Source organism: Natrix helvetica, assembly GCF_964273705.1.
Source record: "Natrix helvetica genome assembly, chromosome: 1".
Taxonomy (NCBI): Eukaryota; Metazoa; Chordata; class Lepidosauria; order Squamata; family Natricidae; genus Natrix; species Natrix helvetica.
The window spans coordinates 7,979,580-7,998,524 of NC_138548.1; the positions used below are offsets into that span (position 1 = coordinate 7,979,580).

At 47.5% G+C, this 18,945-nt stretch overlaps 1 protein-coding gene across 2 annotated transcripts in view; it reads left to right on the forward strand.

The window, feature by feature from the left end:
* KDM4B (lysine demethylase 4B) overlaps positions 1-18,945 on the forward strand; it is a 250,925-nt gene that overhangs the window by 40,492 nt on the left and 191,488 nt on the right. For both annotated transcript variants that reach the window (XM_081941246.1, XM_081941247.1), the window contains exons 3-6: positions 12,133-12,300; positions 15,409-15,584; positions 16,154-16,268; positions 18,531-18,724. In XM_081941246.1, the coding sequence (XP_081797372.1) occupies positions 12,160-12,300; positions 15,409-15,584; positions 16,154-16,268; positions 18,531-18,724 (626 nt within the window). In that variant the 5' untranslated portion in view covers positions 12,133-12,159. The remainder of the gene's footprint in view (positions 1-12,132; positions 12,301-15,408; positions 15,585-16,153; positions 16,269-18,530; positions 18,725-18,945) is intronic.

An 18,945-nucleotide genomic window follows, 5' to 3' on the forward strand; every position in this document is an offset into this window, starting at 1 on the left:
AAGACGTTTTGCTTCTTGGATGATCTTCTTGGATGAGAAACGAAACGTCTTCAAAGAAAAACCAGAAAAACCAGTTGCCTCTTGGGAAAAAAGCACCTTTGGGGAGGGCCTTGATGCTCTCTGAGCTCGGCTGTTTTCCAGTAGAGTGGAGGGAGGGGTCACTGAAGGGTTATTACAGCCTGATTGGTCCATTTGACTGAGAGAAAACTTCTTAGCCTTCGGCTTCTCCCGTTGGCTCCCAGTTTCCTCTCAGTCAACAAGGTCCAAAAGACTCAAATTTGGTTCCCAGTGATTGTGAGTACTAAATTCAAAAAATTAATTGGTTCAATTGGACACTTTAAATCAAACAAATTACTTCGTAAAATAGAGCTGGCCCGATAGGACAAGCTATCGCAGTCCTAAATAGGCAGGGAAAGCAGCGCGGAGCAAAGCTCTTCCCACCTTACTCCCTGCGGGCTCTTTTCCCCCCCGACTGATTCCTGGTGACTCGGGCGTGCCGGGGGGCTTGCAGCTCATTTATCCTCCCCCGAGACGATCTCCTTGCCTTGAAGCCGCAGCGCCGGCGGCCCTTTGCCGCGCGTGAAGACCGGCAGTCATTAAACGAGACCGCGCCGTCTCTACCGAGTCGGCGGTGCCCTCGGCGGCGGCGCGTGAACGAGACCGGAGCGCCAGCGGCTCTTGCCGGGCGTGAAGACCGGCGGAAGTAGCTAAAGGGCCGAGATTACTTGCCTTTTTAAACGGCGAGCCCTACAAGGTGCGGGGGAGGCAAGCGGCAGGCTCGGGCGCCATTTTAAACGGCCGCTCGAGAAGAAGACCAGCAAGCCTCAGCGGCGGCCATTTTGAACACGTGTTGGGCCTAGCCCTTCCACCCTCTACCGAGCCTCCGCCATTATTCAAAGCTCAAGTTGAGAGTTTCTCCCAGCAAGAGGCTTCTAGCTGCGACTGCTTCTTCTTCTATAATCATCGGAGCACGTGAGTGGGGCGATGGCAGCGAGATCTGAGGCAGCTCAAACCGCAACTCCCCAGGCCCAGGAAGATAAGTCAGGCCCCACTGCCCCAGCCAGGCCTCGTGTTTCTAGGCCTTCTGCGGAGGATCGTCCCTCCAGAGCCCTACAAAGGGATGAGCTTAGGCGTTCCAGGGCAATCGAGAAAGCGATTGAGAGGGCAGAAAAGAAGAAGGTCAGGGATCCCAGACCTAGATCTAGATCCCCCAGACCTGAGGCTCATAGTCATTCCCCTTCTGTCAACAGGGGGTTCAGCCCTTCCTCTCCCTCTTCCTCTTCATCCAGATCTGTTAGGAGTAAAGAACGGGGGGCTTCTCCCCCTCCCCCATCTTCCCCTGGGACAGGGGGCTTGGATAGAAATGATCCTTTAGAGGGCCCCTCTGCAGGCCCCTCCCGTGGTAGGAGATCCCACAGGGATTCAATTCCTCATGACTATGATTCTGATTATGACGAGGAGGATCTAGAACACCTCCCTGAAAATCTAAAAAGATTAATTTCTGCAGCCATTTCCAGGGGAATAGCTCAAAGAGACAGACCTTCCCGGCATAATAGGATTACTCCGTTCAGCAGGGCCAGGTCTAGGAATTCTTCCCCCTCCCTCATGAGCGAGGTCTCTTCTAGGGGGGAGGCCGGTCGTCAAGACGACTGGGGTTTCTCTGAGGAAGAGGATGCGGCCACTGATCAGCCCACCTCTTCTAACTTATTCATTCAGGCCATGTTTAAACCCCTATTGAAGAAGGCTAGGAGAACCACCAAGGTGGGCACAGGGGACCCCACAGTGCCCCCGCCCAGGGATCCAGACATGGTGATGTTCTCAAACACGGCCACCAACAAGGAGGAGATCCCTGCTCCTCCTCTGTTCTTGGAGGTGGCCACCAGTCAGTGGGCCCGACCTTCGAATTTTTCCCCCCCTGGCAGCAATGATAGGCGGGCTTATAATATGGAGAAGGCCTTTTTACAGGCAATTCAACTTCCGGCTATAGACCAACCCATAGCTGCCCTGGTCTCATCCTCCCCGGTGGTCTCCGGGGATGCTGCGGACAAACTTAAGCCGGAGGATAAGAGGGCGGAGCTTACCCTGCGGAAAAATTATAAGGCTTCCGCTTGGGCAATGCGGGCAGCGGCTGCCGCCTCGTATTTTAATCGCACAACAGTGATGTGGCTCCGCCAACTCCAGGATCGTATCCCGATCCAGGATGATCGAATCCATCAAGACCTGACCAAAATTATGGCGGCCTGCCAGTATTCGGCCGACGCGACCTTGGATGCCATGCGTTTTGGCTCCAGCGCCTTGGCCACCTCTGTGGCCTCACGCCGGCTCCTTTGGCTTAGAAATTGGCAGATCGATAATAAAGCCAAATGGGATTTGATAGCTGCCCCCTTCACGGGTCCAAATTTGTTTGGGTCTGCCCTAGACCCAATTCTAGTGGAGAATAAGGACAAGAAAAAGGTAATGCCTACCTCCACTAAGAAATCCGAGACGCGCAGTCACCCATATCGCAGGCCTCCTTTCAGAAACTATGACAGGGACCAGGAGTCCCGTTTCCAACAGTACAGGCAGGATAGGCCATTCAATAGACAAGGCTTCCAAGACCGCTCCAGATACCAGTCTCAGTCCAAGCGGCCCTTTCGCGGGGGGGGGCAGCCGCCCCTTCCGCAGAGGGAAATGACTCAAATCCGAGTCATCCCATAGGCGGCCGCCTGGCGTTATATGCGGACAAGTGGGACCAGATTACAACAGACGGTTGGGTCCGGGCGACCATTCGCCACGGCCTAAGGCTAGAGTTCCTCTCCTATCCCCCGAGGCACTTCAAAGTCTTCTCCCCATCCCGGGATCCGGAACGCCGTCATCTCATGGACCTCGCCGTTTCACACCTTCTGGAAATCAGAGCGGTGGAGGTCGTTCCGGAAACGGAGAGGGGGCGGGGCTACTATTCAAATCTATTTGTAGTCCCGAAGGCCTCGGGGGGTTGGAGGGCTATTCTCGACCTGAAGCGCCTGAATCAGTATCTAGTTTACAGGCGCTTCAAGATGGCCTCCCTAAAATCAATCTTGCAGGGCATTCGAAAGGGGGATTACATGGCCTCGGTAGACCTGACGGAGGCCTACCTACACATCCCCATCCTTCGGTCTCACCGTCAATTTCTGAGATTTTCCCACAAAGGCAGACACTATCAGTACCGGGCCCTGCCATTCGGCCTGGCCTCGGCCCCTCGGACGTTCACCAAAGTCCTGGCGGCACTGGCCGCTTACCTGAGATCCATCCCAGTCAGGCTCCAGTGTTACCTGGACGACGTCTTAGTGCAAGCAGGGTCTCTTCCCAGGGCCAGGGCAGACCTCCAGCTGACCATCCAATGGCTCCAGACACTGGGCTTCTCAGTGAATTTCCCCAAGAGCCATCTATCCCCATCCAGACAGATTCTGCACCTAGGGACAGTGATAGATTCCCAGTCGGGGTGGGTCCGCCTGTCCCCAGACCGCTTAGACAGTCTGACGCAGTTGATCAGGTCAATCAGGACAAAAAGGTCCGTTTCCACCCTGACATTATCACGACTCCTGGGGAAGATGGTATCCTGCATAGGGATAGTTCCCTGGGCCCGCCTGCATCTGCGTCCCCTTCAGTGGGCCTTAATACCAGCCCAAAGGAGAATGTTGAGCAACTCTCTCCGACCGCTTCGCTTAACGTCGGAAGTGAGACGCTCGCTCAAGTGGTGGATGTCCCCAGCATTGCGACAGGGGGCCTCTATTTGGGAGCCGGAGAGAGTACAAGTCACGACGGACGCGAGCCTTTACGGCTGGGGGGCCGTGATGGGGTCCGAAATGGCCCAGGGACGTTGGACTGCCTCGGACCTCAGACACAATATAAATTGGCTCGAACTCAAGGCCGCAAGGCTGGCCCTCCGGACTTTCAACCGCCAGCTACAAGGGCGACATGTCCTACTACTTACGGACAATGTAGCGACGAAAGCTCATGTAAACCGGCAAGGCGGGACTCACTCCCGAGCCCTCTGGCGGGAGGCACAGACATTAGGCCTATGGGCGGAGAGACACTTGGCCTCCATTGCGGCAGAACATATTGCGGGGACGTCCAATCACCAGGCAGACTGGTTGAGCCGGGCGACTCTGGACAACGGCGAGTGGCAGCTAGATCCAGAGTTGTTTCGAAAGATCTGCCTCAGGTTCGGCAACCCCCTTGTGGACCTGTTTGCCTCCCCCAGCAACACGCAGCTGCCGAGATTTTTCACCAGATTCAAGACCCCAGCTGCGGAAGGAGCGGATGCTCTCAGGACCCGGTGGCCTCCGGGTCTCCTCTACGCCTTCCCTCCCCTTCCCCTCATTCCCAGAACCATTCGGAAGGTAGTCACAGAGAGGGCTTCCGTCATTCTGTTAGCCCCATATTGGCCGAGGAGACCATGGTTTGCGGACCTGGTCCAGCTCTCGGTCGTAGATCCCTGGAGAATTCCACCGGAAGAGGTAGTCTTGTATCAGGGGGTCTTAGTTCACCCAGAGCCGCAGTGGCTGCATCTGACCGCGTGGCTCTTGAGAGGGGATTGCTGAAACGGAGGAAGCTGTCATCGGGGGTCATAGCCACCTTAGAGGCAGCTAGGAAACCGTCCACAGTGAGGATCTATAACGCCACCTGGTCGGCCTTCGCGAAGTGGTGTAGCCCCAGGGGGGTGGATCCAGCCAGGGCCACGGTTCCAGACGTTCTAGAATTTCTTCAAAAAGGATTAGAGGATGGGTTGTCCCATAATACCCTCAGGCGACAGGTAGCGGCCCTATCCACTATATTGGGAGGGGAGGGTCCCTCTACCCTCTCTCGCTCTCCGTTGGTGAAGAGGTTCCTTAAAGGGGCGGCCAACATCCGTCCGCCTCCGGTCCATAGGTTCCCTACATGGGACCTTACCATCGTCCTGAAGGCACTGACGGGGTCTCCCTTTGAACCGCTCAGGTCGGTCCACATGCGCCTCCTATCACTGAAGGTAGTATTTTTAGTGGCCATTACATCGGCCAGGCGTATCTCTGAGCTGGGGGCCCTTTCTGTTAGAAGCGACCTTTGCATGATTCACCAGGACAGGGTGGTATTGCGTTTAGATCCTTCGTTCATACCGAAGGTCAATACTCTGTTTCATAGGGCCCAGGAAATTGTCCTACCAAATTTTTGCCCCAATCCAACAAGGGAGAGAGAACAGGCGTGGCATCGGTTGGATGTACGCAGGGCCCTCCGTATTTATCTGAAACGGACGGAGGGCATTCGTAAGACCGAGGCGTTGTTTGTCTCGTTTCACCCAGGTTCCCTAGGCAATAAGGTCTCGTCTTCAACTATTGGGAGGTGGATCAGGTTGGCCATCGTTGAGGCCTATGGAGCCTCAGGCAAATCTCCCCCGTCGGGGATTACGGCTCACTCTACTCGTAGTGCGGCCTCCTCAGCGGCCTGGGCCACAAGGGCGCCCTTCGAGGACATCTGTCGCGCGGCCACCTGGGCCTCCCCTACTCCTTTCATAAGACACTACCGCCTGGACGCTTATGCCTCGGCTGAGGCATCCTTTGGGCGGAGGGTTCTCCAGTGGGTGGCGGCCGATCCTCCCCCTGGGACCCAGTCTCCCCTCCCTGGGACGTAGCGTGGGTATGTCCCTTCAGTGACCCCTCCCTCCACTCTACTGGAAAAAGAACGTTGGTCTTACCTGAACGTTTTTTTCGGGAGAGTGGAGGGAGGGGTCACTCTCCCACCCTAGTTAGATAGACAGGGTCTGGGAGGGGTAGGATCGGGTGGCCCGGGGCGGCTTTCCCTTGTCTTCTTACACCATGCAGACGCTGACCTGACATCGCGGAAACTGGGAGCCAACGGGAGAAGCCGAAGGCTAAGAAGTTTTCTCTCAGTCAAATGGACCAATCAGGCTGTAATAACCCTTCAGTGACCCCTCCCTCCACTCTCCCGAAAAAAACGTTCAGGTAAGACCAACGTTCTTTTTCCTGCAGATGTTTCATTACTCAAACTAAGTAAACAGCATCAGTGCTGATGCTACCGAGTTTGGGTAATGAAACATCTGCAAGAAAACAGCCAAGCTTGGACAGCACCAAGAACCCCTCGTTCCAACCTTGAGCTGCAAATGTTCTCCTTTGTTGGCAAAGTTAAAACGTGGGTTTTTTTCTTGATTTCTGATTCTGCCTAGTTAAGAAACCAACTGGTTCCTTCTTCAGACAGAACACAACACAATGGTGCATTGATGTTTCCAAATCAGAGCAATGCATTCGTTCCTTCAGGTTACTTCCAGACTTGAGTTCGAGCAGTTTATGATAAAGCCAAACAGTTCGAAAATACAAGCTAAACAGGATTATGAAGAACAATTTTGAAAGCGAGGAGAGAACAAGATGGCGACATTCACGCATATAAAAATATTCAATAGGGATCCCAGCCATCCTACTCGGGCAGGGAATACGCAGTAGCATTTTGGCTCAGTCCCGATATCAAAACGGGAAAAATGTTCTTTCATTACACACAAATTGGTCCATTGACTGTGCTTTAATACAATACAATACAATAGCAGAGTTGGAAGGGACCTTGGAGGTCTTCTAGTCCAACCCCCTGCCTAGGCAGGAAACCCTATACCATTTCAGGCAAATGGCTATCCAACATCTTCTTAAAGACTTCCAGTGTTGGGGCATTCACAACTTCTGGAGGCAAGCTGTTTAGTTGGAATAGTTCTGCTCTTGTGCAAGTAAATAGGAGACCAGGCCTCGTCGCCTATCCCTTTGCTGCTCTTTCTGTTTTATACAGGGCAGAGTTGCTACAGTCCAAATATATTTTATAATTCATATATCTTTTATAGTTTATTGCTGTAATTCAGGCAGGTTTTAATCATTCATGCTGTCATGCAAGTGTCTCTTGCTGCCCTCTGGCGTTGGTTTGAAGTTCCTTTTTAACTTTGAAATTAAAACCCTGTTCTGTGCCAGAAGTGTCCTGTCCAATTTGTGGGAGAAGTGATTCTAGTCATGTGATTGCAAAGGGTCAACACTAACTTGATTTGTCAATGAATGGATGGGTTCTTTTTTTAAGTTGGTGTGCAGCGTTTAAAGTCCAGGGTGTCTTTTCTTTTTCCTCTAAATCAAGGGTGTCCAACCTTGGCAATTTCAAGACTTGTGGACTTCAACTCCATGCTGGCTGGGGAATTCTGGGAGTTGAAGTCCACGGGTCTTAAAAGTTGCCTTGCTCTAAATTCTCTGTTTTGCTAACTTATGTAATCTCTGTTTATTTAATAGTTATTGTTTTGTGTGGGGTTTTGTTTTGTTTTGTTTTGATGTTTGTAAACCACCCAGTCGCTTGACAATGAGATGGGCAGCCTATAAATTTAATAAATAAATGAAAACAGTGACTTGGGATGAATCCGGGTCTGTGGTTGTATTAGACACATATGTTTATTTTAATTGTCTAAACCAGGTGTGTCAAACTCGATTTGATTGAGCGCCGCATCAGGGTTGTGTTTGAACTCGGGGCCAGGGTGGGCGTGGCCAGTTCCATGTCACTTGTGTTGGGGAGGGCGCCTTTGGCAGCCTGAGCGCTTTGCAAGCCAAAACGGGCTCCCGAGCTCCGTTTTCATCCACGACAGCCTCCTGCAGCCCTCTGCCAGTGAAAATGGAGCTGGGAGGATGGCACATGGCCCTCCCAAACTCCGCTTTTGCTGGCAGCAGGACAGTGGGCCGATCCTTTACTGTTTCCAGGGCAGCCCCATGGGCCAGATCCAAGTACCCCGTGGGCTGGATCCAGCCCTGGGCCTTGAGTTTGACACCCCTTGTCTAAACCATGTTCAGGAGTTTAAAAGAAACCGATCGTTCACTTTTTCACAGCATTTTTGTGGCTGCCCAACTCAAACAACGCAACTCTGTGGGAGATATCAAAACCATTAAATCAAATCCCCCCTCCCCCCATTTCCAGCAAATGCAGATGAAACAAACAAAACCATTAGCTGGAAACGAGAGACTCCCAATTCGTTATATGACACCAGATGGGAAGTCTGCTCATCCTAATCCACACCCCTAAGGACCAAAGAAGCCAGGTCTTAACTGTCTTTCTAAAGGACTCTGCTGGGGGTTGGTCAGCTGTGTGTTTTTGGGGGGGAAGGGGGAATAATGGTTCCATAGAGCAGGCACCACCCTAGGGAAATCCTGGGGGCACTAAAAGTAACATGGCTTCAAGGAAGGGATCCATAGCATGACTTCCACCCTACAGCCCTTTCTGTCAATAACCATAGCAGCTGTTAAAATATAGGAGGAAGGTAGCCTATTAAAGTGTATTTATAATGGTAACCTAAAGAAAGGAACAAAACTGACTATGGAGAGTCCTCCAGTTACAACAGTTCGTTTAGGGACCGAAGTTACAAAGACATTGAAAAAAGTGACTTATCGTTTTTCCACACTTAACAACTGTGGCAGTAGCCCCGTGATCAAAATTTGGATGCTTGGTACCTGACTCACATTTACAACAGTTGCAGTGTCCTGGGGCCATGTGGTCCCCCTTTGTGACCTTCTTCCAAGCAAAGTTACAGGGAGGAAGCCAGATTCACTTAACAACCGTGTTACTAACTGAACAACTGCTGTGATTCGCTTATAACTGTGGCAGATAAGGTCGTAAAATGGGGCAAAATTCAATTAGAAGCTTCACTTAACAACAAAAATGTTGGGCTCAGTTGTGGTCATAAATTGTGGACTTATGGAAACTCATTTGATTTTATAATTGAAACATTCCTTATTGTTTTAATGATATGTATAGAAGACATACCCAACCATCACCCCATGCAGTCTGTTAAGTTGCTAAGCTGCTCTTACCGTTAGGAAATTTTCTGGCTTCCTTGGAATTTAAACCGTTGTTTTTGTCCTGTGTGATAGTTCTCAGACTGCAGGGCAGCCTTTCAGATCTTTGAAGACAGATCTGCCTTCTCTCAAGATACCTGAGGCCTCCTGTCATTTCTGCTAGGTCAGTGATGGCGAACCTTTTTTGGCTCGCGTGCCACAAGTGGGGGGAGCGCAGGGGGGTCGAGTGCGGGCGTGCCGCACCCATAATGCAACCCGCGACCCCCCCCAGTGCGCATGCGTGCACAATGCGCGACCCCCCCATTTTTACATGCTTTTTTCGCCCTCCCCAGGCTCCAGGGGCTTTATAGGAGCCTGGGGAGGGCGAAAGGAGCCTCCCCCGACCCCCCGGAGGCCCTCCGGAGGCTTCAGGGACTGTCTGGAGGCTTCCCTGAAGCCTTCGGAACGCTTAAAACCACCCTCCGAGCAAACCGGAAGTGACTTCCGGGTTGCTCGGAGGGTCGTTTTAAGCGCTCCGAAGGCATCAGGGAAGCCTCGGATGGTCCCTGAAGCCTCCCGGGGGGGTGGGGAAGGCTCTTTTCGCCCTCCGCAGGCTCCTATAAAGCCTCTGGAGCCTGGGGAAGGCGAAAAACAGCTTTTAAAAAGGTGAACTCAGCTGGCCAGCACGCGCATGCGCGCTGGCCAGCTGATAGGGCACGCGTGCCATAGGTTCGCCATCACTGTGCTAGGTTTTTCTTTCCTTAGCAGTTTGGTGCTTTCTTCTTCTAATGCAGGAAACTTCCCTGGAAACAGCGAAGGACTGGCCCGCGGTACCTCCCCCAGCGAAAGCGGAGGCGGCCCTTCCGAGCCCCATTTTCGCTGGCAGAGGTTTGCAGGAGGCCTCACAGCCAAAAACTGTGATGGGCTCAGGAGCCCATTTTCTCTGGCAGAGTGCTCGGGCCAACATACCTCCCCCCCCCAACCCCAACCCCCCCCGACACCAGAAATGTTGAGCTGGCCACGACCACCCTGGCCATTCCCACTTCAGCCCCCCCCCCCCCCCAGGTCAAACACAACCTTGATGTGGCCCTCAATGAAATCGAGTTTGACATCCCTTTTGTAATGCGTGTAGATGTCTTTTGGTTTATTTATTTATTAGATACTTATCCCACCTTTATTACTTTAGAACTAATTCAAAGCGACAAAGACACCCATTACTCTTTCTTTCTTCCTATTTTCCCCACAACAACAACCCTGTGAGGTGGGTTGCACTGAGAGGGTCTGGCCCAAAGTCACCCAGACAGCTTTCGTGCCTAAGGCAGGACTAGAATTCACTGGTTTCTAGCCTGAGCTTTAACCACTAGACCAACCTGGCTCCTAGTTTAGGGTTGTTTTTTAAAGTAGAGGTGCCTTAAAAATAAAACAAATGAGGTTTTCCACTAGCTTAGAAAGAGGTGGTCAAATCACGTACAGGTAGTCCTTGATTTACAACTGCTCATTTAGTGGACCATTTGAAGTTACAACATCACTGAAAAAGTGACTTAGGACTGTTTTTCACACTTAACAACCATTGCAGCTTGTAATGGTCATGTGTTCAAAATTCAGATGCTTGGCAAGATGCTTGCTGATGATAGTATCCAAGGTCAGTAAATTTGGAAAGAATTCAGTGTTGACTTGACTTAAAATAAATGTTATTGTTGAATAAGTCAGAACGGCTGGGTTCACATAGCAGTAAGCCAAACAAATTACTTTGTCTTTGGGCAGTGAGTATAATGAATGTGGGAGTATGGTGTCTTATAATACCCTCCCATAAAACTAATGATGAAGAAATATACCATTTCTAGTTATTAAATGTTATGCTTATCAGTAAAATCATAAAAACAACCACGTTTAAAACTGTATTTTTAATAGGTCGGACAAACTCGCCTACTTGTGCATAATTCCTGAAGCTGCTCTCATTTCTTGCTCCCTTTTTATTTTGGGTCAATAGTTCTTTATAACAGCAACTACAATAACGGTAGTCCTCGACTTACAGCCAAAACGGAGCTCAAAATTTCTGTTGTTAAGTGAGGCCTTTCTGAACTGGATTTTGCCCCGTTTTATGACTTTTCTAGACCCAGTTATTAAGTGAGTCACTGCAGTTCATAAGTTAGGAACTTGGATTGTTAAAAGAATCCGGCTTCCCCATTGACTTTGCCTGTCAGAAGGTCACAAAAGGGATCATACGACCCTGGGACACAGCAATGGTCATAAGTATGAACCAAGCACCTGGATTTTGATCACATATTCGTGGGGGGTGCTCCAAAGGTTGTACGTCAGGCCCAGGGTGAGTCCCGGCAGTTGCTACTGCTGCTTTGCTTGTGTGCGTGCTGTGCAATAAAAATTGCTCTGCGCCTGCGCAGGAACAAAAAACAAGAGTGGCTCTTATGGCGCCGCCCAGAAAACCGGTTCGGGGTTATGGCAGGCCTGGGTCGCTGCTGGTTCCAACAACCCAGGCCGGTAAACCACTGCCGGTTCGGCTGAACCGGTCCAAACCGGTAGGAACCCACCACTGTTGTAAGTGTGAAAAACAGTCATAGGCCACTTTTTTCAGTGCCATTGTAACTTTGAATGGCCACTAAATGAACTGTTGTAAGTTGAGGACTAGCTGTATAACTCTTTTTTTTTAATCGTACACAGTCCAGAGTTGCTCTGCGAGTGAGATGGGCAGTCTCTAAATTTGATACAAAAAATAAATATAAATATATAGAAATTTTTAAAAATAATTTGCTTGCTCTATTAAGAAATATATGCTAAAAGTGTGGGTTGGGTATTTCACATAGTGATCGTGATTCCCATAATTATCAATGTGATTTTTACATCACGATTATACTAATTGACTGTAGAAATATTACAAGTACTAAAATTAAAGTTAGCCAATTAAGCTGGTCCTCGGTCTTAACAGTCGTGTGTGTTTGTGTGTAGTATCAAAGTGTTTCCGTGGCAAAAGGATTTGCTGATGATATCCCCTTTGCCTCTGGGATGCCCAATTGGGAGCTCCTTTTGTATCTCTGTGAAGTTGCTCACTCAAGGTGGCACCCATCAATCTACTCGCGGTCACCCTTTTTTGAACTGCTGGGATGGCAGGAGCTGGAGTGTGTGATGGGAGCTCATACCCAGTTCGCGCTAGCAATGGATCTCAAATGACCGGCAGCCCAGGGTTCTAACCTCACAAGCCACAGCGCTCCCAACAGTACTTTAGTGTCCTAACTTGTATTAATCCGAAGATACAATGATATATTTTAATGCTTGTTCTTCTCTCTCTTCTTTTTTGTTCCCTTTCTGTCTGTTTCTTTTGCAGCGTAAGTGCTAAGCCATCTTCACCAATATGGGGTCAGAAAACCCAAGCCCGCAAAATCCCAGCTGCAAAATTATGACGTTCCATCCAACACTAGAAGAATTCCAGGATTTTGGGAAGTACATTGCTTACATCGAATCACAAGGGGCTCATCGGGCAGGGCTTGCTAAGGTGAGTGTGCTGTGGGTTCCACTTCTTAGTGGTTTAGGTAGTAACCTCTGCTAACCCCCCCAAAAGCACCATCATCTTTTAAAGACCCTGTAATCCCTTGTGGGGTAGAATCTTGGGCAACTGAATGGAGCTGTCCGATGCCCTTCCTGTCACCAATGCAGAGTTATACGCAGCAGATATATTCTCATTGTGCTCAGAGAGAGAAATATCTGCCTCTACCTAAGATTGAACTCACAGCCTCCTGATTGTGAGATGAGAGCTCCATCTCTAGGCCATTTTACCACTCACTCAAAAAAAAAAAAAAAGAGCCTTAAAAGCTATAAGTTCTTCAGTGATCCCATTTTTATGTACACAAATCCCTCAAAACTGTCAGGGGGCAATGTGAATTCTTCAGTCAGGTCTGGACTTTAAAATACAGACAATTAATGTCCCATGCTAAATTTCCACTGTTAGTTTTAAGATTCTGGTGGAAATCTGCATTGTGGATTTTCTCACAAAAAAAAAAAACCCCAAAAAAGATCGCTTTAGAATATCAAGCCCACTTACGGGTAATCTTTGATTTATGTCTACAAGTGGGACCTGCACTTTCATTACTTAAGCAATGCAATTGTTTGCCACGGTGGTGAAGCAACTCATGTGGTCCTTAAGCGAATCTGGCTTTCCCCTTTGACTTTTACCTGTTGAAAACCTCATGGGAAGGTCATATAGAGTGAACAGATGACCCCAGCAACTGCATCTGTCATAAATTCCTGCTGGTTGCCAGGCAACTGAATTACGACCCAGAGATCCTGTTGATCGTCATAAGTGTGAGAACTGATCATAGTCAATTTCCAGTGCTGTTGTAACTGGTCGTTAAAAAAGTGGTTGTACATCAAGGACTACTTGTATAAAGCATCAGTTTATAAAAATGCTATTTGGTATCCTATCTGACACCTTCCCCCCACAAGTACAAGTAGTCCTCGACTTACGACCACAACTGAGCCCAAAACGTCTGTTGCAAGGTGAAACATTTGTTCAGTGAGTTTTGCCTCATTTTATGATTTTTCTTGCCATAGTTATTAAGTGTATCCCTGCCATTCTTAAGTTAATAACACGGTTGTTAAGTGAATCCCTATGGACTTTGATTGTTGGAAGGTTGCAAAAGGATGCTTCAACTGTCATAAATGTGAGTCAGTTGCCAAGTATCTGAATTCTGATTACATGACCATAGAGATGCTGCAATGGTGGTAAGTGTGAAAAACGGTCATAAGTCCCTTTTTTCGGTGTCGTCCTAACTTCAAAGGGTCAAGGACTACCTATATACACTTCTGCCTTTGTTGCATTTGTTTTTGCAGCGCAAAGGAGTGCCATTCTGAGTAAAATGCTTGACTACACTGTCTCTTTAAAGCTTTTTTTAAAGTACAAAATCAAGTGAGAGAGACAAACAAGGGATGGTCTCTGGTTACACCCTGGGAGGGTCAAATTGAAGGTTCTAGCAGTAGCTCATATTTTGTTTTCAACATAGTTTAATAAACAAATCACAGTTCACCCGTTTCACATAATTACCATTAATTCTCCTTTTTAAAAAACCCAAGCTTAAATGAACCACATGATGCCTCTGCGTAATGCGTCGGTGTAAAATGTGTGTGCGTAGATGTAATCTTTCCTGGGTACTTATAAATTCTAGTAATAAATTTTTGTCTAGATTTATTATAAAGATGTTAGATAACTACAATAATAATAATGAAATGTTAATGGATAATGTTTAATGATTTTACATGGGTTGGCATTGGTGAAAGCAATTGGATATAAGCCTGAAATTTATAGAAATAGCTAACGAATGCCAGTATGTGGTTGTGTCCTTAAATGCAAATGATTCTAGAAACGTGCTTCAAATGAAGCACGTTTAAACAAATATAGTTAAATGAGAGTGATGGTACATTGATGGTATATAAAGATTTTTCATTTAAAATATAAAATCCAATATGAATGAAGTATAAAGAATGATTGTGGTAATAACGCACAAAATTTATTTGTAACCAATCGACATGCTTTCTGGAAGATGTAATGAAGAATGTTTTGTGTGTGTGTGTGTGTGTGTGTGTGTGTGTGTGTTTAATTAAAACAATAAAAAAACATTTAATTTAAATAAAATAAAATGTGTGTGCATGCATGCCTTGCTTTGAATACATTGAGTTCAAGTGCACTGGAACACATCTGTCAGGTTTTTCTGTTTTCTGTCCGTCCCCCCCCCAAAATTGTTTTTGGTTTGCCAATTAGGGCTGCTTTGGCACAGCTTGATATCCAAACATTTACAGAGAACAAAATTGAGCACAGCTTTAAGAAAAAGGGAGGGCTTGGCTCTTCGTTAAAACGGGTCAAATAACTCATTTCAGTACATTTTCACAGGGGATTTGGGTATTGATAAAAGCTTTTGAGGATATGTTTCCTTGTCCACTCATGTGTACTAATTAATTTTCCTATAGGTAAGGTGACAAGAGAAGGTTTTAATTAGCTCCCAGACAGTTTTAGACAGCAGATGCAGTCAAACCTGCCCCTTCTGGGGCTTTTAATGCTGCTAAATTTTTTGGGACAAACAAGAATTCCCCTTCCTACAGAGAAAATCTTTTGTAGGTGAGTAGAAAATAAAAATGGGAAAAAGTCCTTGGATTTCATGCTACAGGTAACTACCACCACAGTTGAGTTCGAAATTTCTGTTGCTAAGCAAGACAGTTTGTTTAAGTGAATTTTATCCCATTTTGCGACCTTTTTTGCCACGGTTGTTAAGTTAGAAGCCTGATGGTGAAGTGAATCTGGCTTCCCAATTGAGATGGTTAGACATTATAAGACATGAATAAAGTTAGGGAGAAAGATTCTAAGAGGAAGAAGGCAGCAAAGGCATTCAAAAGCCCAACCCAAAGAGGAAAACATCAGAGGCCACAGCAGAGATCCCAAAGCGATCTTATTCCTCAAACAGATTGAGTTTCTGGCTAAGAATCTAGAGTGACACACACTTGGGTGCTAGAAACAGGAAGTCGAGGAGATGTGCTAAGAATCCTTCCCTTTAGTTCATTGGTCCTCATGAAACGTGATCTAGTCAAGAAAAAAAATTGTTCCCCACCTTTACAGGTGATCCCTCCCAAGGAATGGAAGCCCCGGAAGACTTATGATGACATCGATAGCATGGTGATCCCTGCTCCCATTCAGCAGGTGGTGACTGGCCAGTCTGGTCTCTTTACCCAGTACAATATTCAGAAGAAACCCATGGTGGTTGGAGAGTATCGGCGCGTGGCTAATAGTGAGAAGTACGTACATCTACGGTTAAGACTGTCTTGGCTTTTAATTAAACCAGGGGTGTCCAAACTTGAGAACTTTAAGACTTGTGGACTTCAACTCACAGAATTCCCCAGCCAGCCTGGCTGGGGAATTCTGGGAGTTGAAGTCCACAAGTCTTAAAGTTCTCAAGTTTGGACACCCCTGAATTAAACAAAGCATGGGGACTCTTTTTATTTTTGTAGTAAAAGTATACAGAAAAACACAGGCTTTGTTTCTCACGTTAAAGACTTTGTTTCTTACACACACACACACACACACACACACACACACACAGAGGGTCGCATTGAGCTGCCTCTGTGTCACATTCTCCGGTGCTTTTATTGACTACCCGTCAACATCATTTTATAGACTAGAGTTGGCAAGGCGGTGTTTTTCTGCGCTCTGAGTGAACTAAATAAATTGTCCTACATTTATTAGGGTATTAAATGATGTGGCCCGCAGCCCCATTTCATCAGAAGAGAGCTCAACTCTGGTTTACCAAAAATAAAAAATAAAAAAAATGGTATTGCCAGTTCTTAATTTTGCTTTTCCTTACCAGGTACTGCACTCCGCGTCATCAGGATTTTGATGATCTGGAACGCAAATACTGGAAGAATTTGACTTTTGTCTCCCCTATATATGGGGCGGATATCAGTGGTTCACTCTATGATTCGGTAAGTCCCTGTGAAATAAAATTGGAGCATATGTACAATGCCGATTTACCATATTTTTCAGAGTATAAGATCAGCTGTTCTAGAATGGGCTGCGGAAGCCGCAGCAAATGGGCGTCTTCAAATGGGCCATGCTGAACTGGCAGCGAAATGGGGCCACGGTGAATGGGCGGCAGTGGCTGCGAACGTGCCGCAGCAAGGAACGGATGGCGGCAAACAGGCTGGATGAATACCGGATGGATGCTGGGAGATAAGAGGCAGTTTCCCCAGAGGTTTTCCTCCCCAAAAGCTAGGTGCATCTTATAGTCCAGAACATCTTCTAGTCCGAAAAATATGGTAGATAACATTGGAACAGGTTAAATTATATTGGAATTATAAATTAATGGGAATGTTAAGGACTACTGGTCTCACTATGTATAATTTCTTCCAACAAAATTGGAGCTATTGTAATTGTCTCTGGAGATTCTCAGTCCTCCAGGTCCTGGTTGCCCCAAAGGTGCTTTTTTTCAAGAGGCAACTGGACTTTCTGGTTTTTCTTGGAAGATGTTTCGCTTCTCATCCAAGAAGCTTCTTCAGCTCTGACTGGATGGGGAGGAACGGAAGGATTTATATTCCCTGCAGACAGCTGGTCATTTGCGTTCTTGGAGAGAGTCAGGAATATGAATGGATTTTCCAGAAAAATTGCAGACTACAGGAACCATTTGCGCTTCAGTTTGAGATGCAACCAACACAGACACAACCCCAACAGCCTGCGCCTGTGTTCAACAGTGAAGGGACACAGGGCAAAAAAACATCCAGCAGCCAAGAAGGCTCCATACCTATTTACACAATTCAGGTGATCCTGAGGACACACACAACCCTCCAAGAGGCCTCAACGACCTTCTCAAAGGATGCAAATGACCAGCTGTCTGCAAGGAATATAAATCCTCCCATTCCCCGCCATCCAGTCAGAGCTGAAGAAGCTTCTTGGAGGAAAAGTGAAATGTCTTCACAAGAAAAAACATCCAGTTGCCTCCTGGGGAAAAAAAAAAAGCACTTTTGGGGCTGTGGTGATTAATTATGTTTGAAAGTTTCAAAGTGTCCTTGCCCTATAAGCCCAATTAGAATCAGAATTTCCATTGCTAAGCAAAGTGGGGGTCACCCGATTTTATGGCCATTCTAGCCACGGTTGTTAAACAGATCCCTGCCCTTGTTAGGCAAATCCAGCTCCCCCCGTCGACTTTGAAGTCACATTTGGGGTGCTGCAACTATCGTAAATACCTGCTGGTTGCCAAGCTTGATCATGTGACCGGGGATCCTGTGACAGCCATAAGCGTGAGGACTGGGTAGAGATCACTTTTTCCTGTTCTTTTGTAACTTGGAAGAGTTGCTAAACAAATAGCTGTAATTTGAGGACTACCTGTCAATATCTCTGAAAGGGATTTTAGATTTCTAGGGATTTCATGGCCGGGGCCTTTGAAGGCAAACCCTTGTTGGTAACCATGTCTGCATTACAGGTAGTCCTCGACTTCAAAACAGTTCATTTAGTGGCTGTTCAAAGTTACAACAATGCTGAAGAAAAGTGACGCAACGACCGTTTTTTACACTTGCGAACTCTAGCAAGCCTCCTCGTGGCCAATTGACAACTTGGCCATTGGCTCATATTTAGGATGGTTGCAGTGTCCTGGGGTCATGTGATCCCTCTTTTGCATTGTTCCGACAAGCAAAGTCATTTGGGAAGCCAGATCCACGTAACAACCAGGTTGCTGGCTTTACAACTGCGGGGATTCACTGAACGATGGTGGCGAGAAAGGTCGCAAAATGGGGCAAAACCATAGATTTTGGGCTCAATTGCGGTCGGGAACCACCCGTATTCTTAGCGTAAACTGTGCTGGCTGGCTTTCAGTCAGAACCTTTCTCTTCTCTCTCTCCTCCTCCTTGTACCAATTTCTCTGCGTTATTTTTAGAAAAGCGCTTTTCATTTTTGTTCCATCTGTGAATTGAATCTTAAAAGTTGTGGTAAACAGGTTTTAGACAGCCGGCGGGAAGCCCGTGTAATAGCGGGCGTTTGAGTTTGTTTTGTTCTCAAGAGCTGCTCCGTGGGCTTTGAGATGTCTGGTACCCTGCTGTTTTGCAAGAGCTGCTCCTGCCAGATGTTTTTCCTTCTGAGGCCGCCTGCAAAAAGTGACCGCCAGTGCCCCCTTCCTGTGTGGGGATGGAAGAAGGAGCACTGGCTTCTCCTTTGACTGTCTAGATTTATTTTCTCTCCCCCCCACCCCCTCTCAGGATGTGGACGAGTGGAATATTGGGAATCTGAACACTCTCCTTGATATGGTGGAACATCAGTGTGGGATTATCATAGAAGGCGTGAACACCCCCTACCTCTACTTTGGGATGTGGAAGACCACGTTTGCGTGGCATACGGAGGACATGGATCTCTACAGCATCAACTACCTGCATTTTGGAGAGCCTAAATCATGGTAAGTGTGTGACGATGGATATTTAACAGGGATGGGACGAATGATAGAAGAGAATATTTGTAACCCAGGGTTGAATTGTGAGGTCCTTGGTGCTCTCTGTGCTTGCTTGTTTTCTTGCAGTCGTTTCATTACCATGCTAGGTAATGTCATCAGTGCTAGAAGGGAGGGGGGGGGGTTGTTGAGTAGAATAAGACGGTGACTGTGAATAGATGGCGACTGTG